The sequence below is a fragment of the Lampris incognitus genome, chromosome 4, assembly GCF_029633865.1.
Source record: "Lampris incognitus isolate fLamInc1 chromosome 4, fLamInc1.hap2, whole genome shotgun sequence".
Classification (NCBI taxonomy): Eukaryota; Metazoa; Chordata; class Actinopteri; order Lampriformes; family Lampridae; genus Lampris; species Lampris incognitus.
The window spans coordinates 11,816,954-11,826,229 of NC_079214.1; the positions used below are offsets into that span (position 1 = coordinate 11,816,954).

The following is a 9,276-nucleotide window of genomic DNA, read 5'->3' on the forward strand; positions in this document are numbered from 1 at the left end:
GAGGTGATATCAACCTTGCACGTGGACAGACGCGCTATTTGGATCATTTCCAATCTCGTCCGCGCGCCATCGCGGCATAGGGTTTCATGAAGTGCACCTGAGGGTGCAGCCGAGTCCTTTACGACCACATTTCGCCCTCGGGTCTGTTTCCTTTCGGCAGAAACGGAGGAAATGAAATGTAAATCGTCCACATGCCGGGTTCGCGGGACGCAGCCGTGTGCAGCGCGAGGAAGCCGAACAGAACCGAGCCCGTCAGCGGGTCCCTAAAACAAATCCTCACGCGCTGCAAAGTAATGTAGGAAACGCACCAAGTTCGTCCCTCTGCTTCACCCACATGTCACGTCGCCCGCCTGTGCTTGCGCGGGCTTCCCCCTGAAGAGTTAACCGACCGGCCGCGCTTCTCCTCCCACAGACGAACCGATATAAGGAACCCTCCACAGCCAGGCAGCCTGCTCCCTTCACGCACCTCCCACGCACCACGCCGACACCAACGACTTCACAACAGCGCAGACATGGCGCAAAGTGGCAGCCAAGGTTCACCATCCTTCCCGGAGATAGTGGAGCTGAACGTGGGGGGCCAGGTGTACGTCACCTGCCTGAAGACTCTCACCGCGGTGCCGGACTCCCTGCTGTGGACCCTCTTCAGCCAGCGGCGACCCGCCGACCTGCCCAAGGACGGCAAAGGACGCTTCTTCTTCGACAGGGACGGCTGTCTGTTCCGCTTCGTTCTGGAGTACCTGCGAGACTTCGACCTGGTCCTCCCCGACTGTTTCCAGGACAGGAGAAGACTGAAGAAGGAGGCGGACTTCTTTCTGCTCCACGACCTGTCGCGGCGCCTCGGGTCGGCGGAGCCGAGCGGGGCCGCGCCCGCCGCCGGCGCCGCCGGTGCCGGCACCGCGCTCTGCCGCCCGCTCGCCAATTCGGGCCCGGGTGACTGCGGCTACATCACCATCGGCTACCGGGGCACGTACACCATCGGGAGGGACATGCAGACGGACGCCAAGTTCCGCCGGGTGGCCAGGATAACCGTGTGCAGCAAAATATCGCTGGCCAAGGAAGTTTTCGGGGACTCTCTGAACGAGAGCCGCGACCCGGACCGGACCCCGGACAAGTACACGTCCAGGTACTACCTGAAGTACAACTTCTTGGAGCAGGCGTTCGACCGGCTGGCGGAGGCGGGTTTCCTCATGGTGGCCTGCAGCTCCACGGGCACGTGCGCGTACACCAGCAGCGACCCGAACGAAGACAAAATTTGGAGCAGCTACACCGAGTACGTGTTCTGCCGCCAGCGATGAGGCGTCCCGCGGACACCGGACCCGTCCCGCGGACACCGGAGCCGTCCCGCGGACACCGGAACCGCGCGCGACTCTCAAACTTGACAGCGACAGGTTTTTTGTTTTGTTTTTTTTTTGTTTTTTCTTCTGTTTTTTCTGTTTTTGGTTTGTTTTTTTGGTCCCCGGATAGACGTGTTAGGCAGTCAACCGGAGAGGGTTGGGGGACTTGCGGTTGCTTTCTAAAAACCAAGTCCATCAGATAAGGACTCTAAATTCAAAAGAAAGAAATGTCAACACAGAAGCATGCCGAAGTTAAATATGTTGGCTCAACAGCCTCTGCTGAAGTCTACCATTCCCACAGAAAGCTGCTCCGAAGTCTAAAATCCTGACCCCCCCAAAAAAGGGGTCCTAAATGAAAATCCCAAGGGCAAAGCCTTCAAAAGTATGGAATTCCCACAGAGCGGCGTCATCAGCTCTGCTGGGTCCCAAATCTGTCCGACCCGCCGCTCCATGGAAGGCCATGAGAACGTTGCTAAAAAAAATAAAAAAATCTTTAATTGTCTGATAGATGTTGTGGCCCCGAGTGTGATTAGCAATTAGTGAGAAGAATTGTTCCATTTTATTTACACTTTTTGTCCCTCAGAGACAGTTTTCTGACCCCCCCCCCCACCCCGGGGCCTTCCTTTACCACATCTCTCACCATTCGTCCGTCGGTAACAAGTAAAATCTGTGGAGGAAGAAAAACTTGAACTGAACTACTTTCACGTAGACCGGCCTTCCACTCGGGCTGCACAAGGGCTTTCTGATTGGGCAAAGCGGACCCCGGACCCCCTAAGAGGCCTCGAGTCCCCCCCCCCCCCATGGTTTGACAGGTTTGTAGTAAATTTGCATTTGATTTGATTAAATGCACATTTATTTGGGAAATCCGCAGCAATGCAACACACAACATCGCCTGGCACGACGGGGGCCTTCCGAGGGGCCCATATCCACTCCCCGTCCACGCCCGATGTAAAGACGGCGGGACAATCGGGGACCCATAGTACAGTTGCCCCCCTAAGTGGGGTTTTCCAGCCCTCGCTATCATATATCCGAGCAGAGAGTGTGCAGACGTCGGTTGGTGTTGCCCTGAGAGTAGCTTGGCTTCCAGCAGCGGGGCCACAGGCTTCAGTGGAAAGAAGACAAACCGCAGACCGGGACCCGGCACAGCAGATGTCGGTATGAACCCTCCGGTGACGTCGGCCGCAAGGCGCGGGTTACGGGCCGCCATCCACATTCTTCAGTACTAGCCACCGGTTAAGCGTGCTTGCATCTTTTCTGTTGACATCGGTGTTTAGAGTGGCTTGTTTATCCGACGAGGAAGACTATGAGAAAGGCCACGTGTCAGCTGCAGCCGAAGCAGTGCGGTCGCTGGCCCCTTGTTGTTGTTGTTGTTGTTGTTTTTTTTTTTTAACTGTTATATCACATGCTTTTTAGGCATTACTCTGCAGTGCGGCAAGAGGAGTCGTTGGATGATGATGATGATGATGATGATGAAGATGAGATTGGTTTGCTTGTTTGCCATGATATTATGATTATGAAGACCTGTTAAGTTTTTTGTTATTTTCCCTCAGCTGTAAGTGATATCTGGCTATACTTACGACGTAGCGGACACCTCGGTATTGTACGGTGTAACTTCTACGTGAGGAGGCGAGGCGCCGGGCGGTCTCCGCGCCCTCCCTCCGCTGTGTTGTCATGCTTTTCTATTCAAGCGCTTGCAAATAAAGCACGACAAAGTAGGCTGACACCATTGACCTTAATTAAACTCTGTGCTCGCCCTGAAGCTTGCTGCAGGCCCCGGAGCGCCAGCCACAAACCACAACAGCTTCATACGTGCTCTCTCTCTCTCTCTCTCTCTCTCTCTCTCTCTCTCTCTCTCTCTCTCTCTCTCTCTCTCTCTCATCCAAGTATAATGCATTATAAAGCGTCGTAATAACGCTGAAAACATACACGTCTCTGCTTTCGGGGTCGGTCGTGTCTTCATGGTAGCTTCTCCAAAAACATGGCAGAGAGACTCGGGAGGTCTCCGGCAGCTCGACTTGTGAGATAAAACCAGCTGAGCGTCACTTCCCCCTGTGATCGTTCTCTAAAATAGCTTTATATCCCTCCATCCATCCATCCCTCCATCCATCCATCCATCCAGCCAAACCGCTTATCCTGCTCTCAGGGTGGCGGCGATGCTGGAGCCTATCCCAGCAGTCACTGGGCGGCAGGCGGGGAGACACCCTGGACAGGCCGCCAGGCCATCACACAGGCCCCCCCCCCCCACACACACACACACACACACACACACACACACACACACACACACCAAGGGACAATTGAGTATGGCGGAGTCCCCTGACCTACATGTCCTTGGACTGTGGGAGGCCTGTGGCGACTCCACAGGCATCGGAGGAGGCGAGCGCTAGTGGGACTGTGGGAAACCGGAGCAAACCCCCGCAGACACGGGGAGGACATGCCAACTCCCCGACCCGGGTTCGACCCCCAAGGTTGGACTACCCCCGGGGCTCGAACCCGGGACCTTCTTGCTGTGAGGCGACCGCGCTAACCGCCGCGCCACCGTGCCGCCCAGCATTATATTTACTTTATTATTCATTTTAAAAAAAAATATCTTCCTGTCTGAATCATTTCCCCGGTCATTGTTCTAGCATGTAAGGCCTCACATAGATCAGACCACTTATCGGACCGTCATCCCGCGCGGCAGAGTATCTCCAGCATGGAGGAGGAGGAGGAGGAGGAGGAGGAGGAGGGTAGAGATGTGTCATGTCCGACTCACTGATAAGAAATGTCGGTTTTCTCCTCAACATGCTGAGCAGAAGTTCAGCTAGGGAGGAGCTGGGTGCGAATTCACACGCCGTCTCCTCGCGCCCCTCGCCTCCACAGAGGCGTCGACAAGGCGAACCCGGCCGGTCTCGGAGGTCACGCTGGGACCACCAGGAATTTCACTCGACTCCCTCGCTTCGATGTCGATAACGCCCGAATAACATTTTAATAACAGGAAGTTCATTTCTGAGCAAGTCTGCAAACAGCTGCAGTAGAGCAACACGGCGTTCGGAAAAGAAAGAAAGAAAGAAAAGAAAGAAAGAAAGAAAGAAAGAAAGAAAGAAAGAAAGAAAGAAAGAAAGAAAGAAAGAAAGAAAGAAAGAAAGAAAGAAAAGAAAGAAAGAAAGAAAGAAAGAAAGAAAGAAAGAAAGAAAGAAAGAAAGAAAGAAAGAAAGAACGAATGAACGAAAAGAAAGAAAGAAAGAAAAGAAAGACAGAAAGAAAGACAGAAAGAAAGACAGAAAGAAAAGAAAGAAAGAAAGAAAAGAAAGAACGAATGAACGAAAAGAAAGAAAGAAAAGAAAGAAAGACAGAAAGGAAGAAAGAAAGAAAGAAATAAATAAAGGAAAGAAAGAAAGAAAGAAAGAAAAGAAAGAAAGAAAGAAAGAAAGAAAGAAAGAAAGAAAGAAAGAAAGAAAGAAAGAAAGAAAGAAAGAAAAGAAAGAAAGGAAGGAAGAAAGAAAGAAAAGAAAGAAAGGAAGGAACAAAGAAAGAAAAGAAAGAAAGAAAAGAAAGAAAAGAAAGAAAGAAAGAAAGGAAGAAAGAAAGAAGGAAGGGGAGGCAGAAGGGTTTTCTCCAAAACACAAGGGTACAGATATCCCCTCCGGCTGGGAGGATTACCCTTTGGCTCCACAAGTAGTTATCAGTTGTGTTCCTGTGTGTGTGTGTGTGTGTGTGTGTGTGTGGGGTGGGGGGGGGGGGAGGCGAGGATCAGCAGCAAACCAGGATGTTCCGCGGACGAGTTCCAGCACAAAAACAGCTTTGTGCGTCCCGGGTCGGCTTCTGGGAGCTGCGTGAATGTGCACTTGTTTTTTTTTTTTTCCGCCTCGTGAATAAAACCCAAAAACCAAACCGTGTTTATTTTTTCTTCTTCGGACGTACGTTTGAATCCTACGTTTTGTTGTTACCGATTTGTTTGTCTCGCGCAAACAAACAAACCGACGCATCCTTGGTGGGAGGACTAAGATCTTGCGCAACAGTTTTCCGGTTATACCATGGATTTTCAACGGGGTTTGAACCTGTGTTCTTCATAGGCCGTTGCAGAGTACCGGCCCTCTTTCTTAGCGGTGTCGTCACCGTGGTAGTTTCCGTGGTGCGCTTTGAATCCCGGTTCCTGTTGGAACAGGAAGGCATGCAGGGGCGCCCAACTCCAGGCCCCCGAGGGCCGCGGCGTCTGCAGGTATTTGTTGTAACCGTGCCCTACACCACCCGATTAAACTACTTCCTTTCCCTCCTTGATCCAGGAGGTGGGCTAATTAGTCAAATCAGGTGGTGTAAGTGCACGGTTGCAGCAAATACCTGCAGACACTGCGGCCCTGGAGGGCCTGGAGTTGGGCACCCCTGCCCTAAACCCTGGTCTCTCTTCGTCAGGAGTGCTTCTCCGTTTAACTCCGTCCCCCTTGCCCCTGATGACAACAAGCTTTCCGCCCCCCCCCTCCCCCGGGGGGGGTGGAAAGCGACCACACGGCACGCTCGACCAGGCCGTAACGTAAACCGGGCGCCGGACTGCGTTTCGGCCCGTGCCAGACGAAGCGCTCCGCGCCCGGGCCGAAGGACTCGGCCTCACAAGTCTCATCAGACCGCAAAAATCCTCCCCCACTCGGCCTCGGATTTTGTCACGTGGCTTCCAGCAAAGTCTCCAGACATGACTTGTGTCAGTCTTCCTCAGAAGTGGCTTTCTTTGTCATTCTCCAGAAGAGGCCAGAACTGTGACGAGCAGGCAGCTTTTCTGCTATTCCGGGCAGCTCGGTGAGCTCGGTGACTCCGGGTCTCCCGCTCACCGCTGACGCAACTTCCCCATGGTGTCAAGTTCAGCTTGTTAAACTGGATGCAGCACTGCTTGTAGAGAAGTTTAATAAACCTTTCCTTCCTCCGAACAGTGTCACCGGGAAGTCTCGCAGGCTTTCCTGGTCTTCACGCCGGCAGGGCTGATCCGGTCTGCTGCGACGCCTCACGGAGGCCGCTGTCTGTTCTGCAATTACGCAATTCAACACAAGTCCTTTCAAAATCAACACTGGCGGAACTTCTCAGCGTTTGTGGTGTGAGCTCTCCAGACTACTACACACATCGCATGTGGTGTGAGCTCTCCAGACTACTACACACATCGTATGTGGTGTGAGCTCTCCAGACTACTACACACATCGTATGTGGTGTGAGCTCTCTAGACAACTACACACATCACATGTGGTGTGAGCTCTCTAGACAACTACACACATCACATGTGGTGTGAGCTCTCTAGACAACTACACACATCGTATGTGGTGTGAGCTCTCCAGACTACTACACACATCGTATGTGGTGTGAGCTCTCCAGACTACTACACACATCGTATGTGGTGCGAGCTCTCCAGACTACTACACACATCATATGTGGTGTGAGCTCTCCAGACAACTACACACATTGTATGTGGTGTGAGCTCTCTAGACAACTACACACATTGTATGTGGTGTGAGCTCTCCAGGCTACTACACACATCATATGTGGTGCGAGCTCTCCAGACAACTACACACATTGCATGTGGTGTGAGCTCTCCAGACAACTACACACATCATATGTAGTGCGAGCTCTCCAGACAACTACACACATCATATGTGGTGCGAGCTCTCAGACAGCTACACACATTGCATATGCTGTGAGCTCTCCAGACAGCTACACACATCGCATGTGCTGTGAGCTCTCCAGACAACTACACACATCGTATGTGGTGCGAGCTCTCCAGACAACTACACACATCGTATGTGGTGTGAGCTCTCCAGACAACTACACACATCGTATGTGGTGTGAGCTCTCCAGACAACTACACACATCGTATGTGGTGTGAGCTCTCCCGACAACTACACACATTGTATGTGGAGTGAGCTCTCCAGACAACTACACACATTGCATGTGGTGTGAGCTCTCCAGACAACTACACACATCGTATGGGGTGTGAGCTCTCCAGACAACTACACACATCACGTGGTGCGAGCTCTCCAGACAACTACACACATCATATGTGGTGTGAGCTCTCCAGACAACTACACACATTGTATGTGGTGTGAGCTCTCCAGACTACTACACACATCGTATGTGGTGTGAGCTCTCCAGACAACTACACACATCGCATGTGGTGTGAGCTCTCCAGACAACTACACACATCGCATGTGGTGTGAGCTCTCCAGACAACTACACACATCGTATGTGGTGTGAGCTCTCTAGACAACTACACACATCACATGTGGTGTGAGCTCTCTAGACAACTACACACATCACATGTGGTGTGAGCTCTCCAGACAACTACACACATCATATGTAGTGCGAGCTCTCCAGACAACTACACACATCATATGTAATGTGAGCTCTCCAGACAACTACACACATCATATGTAGTGTGAGCTCTCCAGACAACTACACACATCATATGTGGTGCGAGCTCTCAGACAGCTACACACATTGCATGTGCTGTGAGCTCTCAGACAGCTACACACATCGCATGTGCTGTGAGCTCTCCAGACAGCTACACACATCGTATGTGGTGTGAGCTCTCCAGACTACTACACACATTGTATGTGGTGTGAGCTCTCCTGACAACTACACACATCGTATGTGGTGTGAGCTCTCCAGACAACTACACACATCGCATGTTGTGTGAGCTCTCCAGACAACTACACACACTCGGCCCCAACTGAAACTGCTGATAGAGATGAAGGTGAACATGAAGTCAATGACTTATTTAGTTTTGACAAATATCATTATTTTTTAAACTCGATTTTTCACAAAATGAAGCCATATAAACAAAAATGAGACCATACTACACACACACACACACACACACACACACACACACGTACACACCCACCCACACACCCACCCACACACACACACACACACACACACACACACACACACACACACACACACACACACACGTACACACCCACCCACACACACACACACACAGGGCCTTTGTGGGCTTTAAATAGTGTAGAAGTTTGACATGTTGCTGCAGAAATACAGACCTATCTACTGTCAGCTGATGCAACCATCTGGACAGGAAAAGGGAGAGATGGACCTTTTCTCTTCCTCTAGGCTTCGTGTCATCAGAAACAGGAAGCTTTGTCCACACTGTCTCGACAACGCCCACTGAAGCGAGTCGAGTCAGCCTCGTCCGACAGCAGCGTATGTTGTCTTTGCATGTGTGGACACGGGGGGAAATGAAGCATTTAGGGGCATTAAGTTGCACCGGGAGCAAAAACAGCTCTGCAGCTTTCCTCATCTGTGCACATTAGAGATGTCCTGAGGGGTGGTGGTTTGGGTGGAGTAAAGAAATAACAAAATCTAGTCCTTGGGTTAGCATTACATAGCAATGCATTCTTGTAATTTTCAATTTTTTTGTGCTTTCTCATCTTCACATCTTTTCTATTTTTTATGCTTTCTTATATTCACATCTTTTCTATTTTTTGTGCTTTCTTATCTTCACATCTTTTCTATTTTTTATGCTTTCTTATCTTCACATCTTTTTTAAGGACCTCTGCTCATTTTCCGATGAAGTTAACCATTGACAATAGGATCACTGTTGGCTGAAGAGCCGAGCGGAGAAGACCTGATCAACTGGCCCGCATCCCTGTTTGGTTAACGCTTGTTATTCGGGGGGGGGGGGAGTAAATGAGGCTGGTGTGACTTTTTCTACTCCAGTCCAAGTCAGGCCTTCCACATGTATACAGTTGTTACAGGAAAGTGTTTTACTGTGTTTGTGCGAGTTTATGCACTGGTGGACGTTTGTACGCATGTGCAATGCATGACCGCAGCACAAGTCTGTTGGCAGGAAGCTGACAAAACACACACACGCACACACACACATACACACACACACATTTAGGCAACCATACAGAAGTAAAAGTAATCATGGGTAATGCTGAGTAAGTACTGTGGGTCTTGTATT

At 50.8% G+C, this 9,276-nt stretch overlaps 1 protein-coding gene across 1 annotated transcript; it reads left to right on the forward strand.

Annotated features, from left to right (window-relative positions):
* The first annotated feature begins 472 nt into the window (after positions 1 to 472).
* LOC130111531 (BTB/POZ domain-containing protein KCTD12-like) lies at positions 473 to 3,108 on the forward strand. The gene has a single exon (XM_056278753.1). It carries the CDS (start codon positions 513 to 515, stop codon positions 1,293 to 1,295), a length of 783 nt encoding a protein of 260 aa, XP_056134728.1. The 5' UTR covers positions 473 to 512; the 3' UTR covers positions 1,296 to 3,108.
* The last annotated feature ends 6,168 nt before the right edge of the window (positions 3,109 to 9,276 follow it).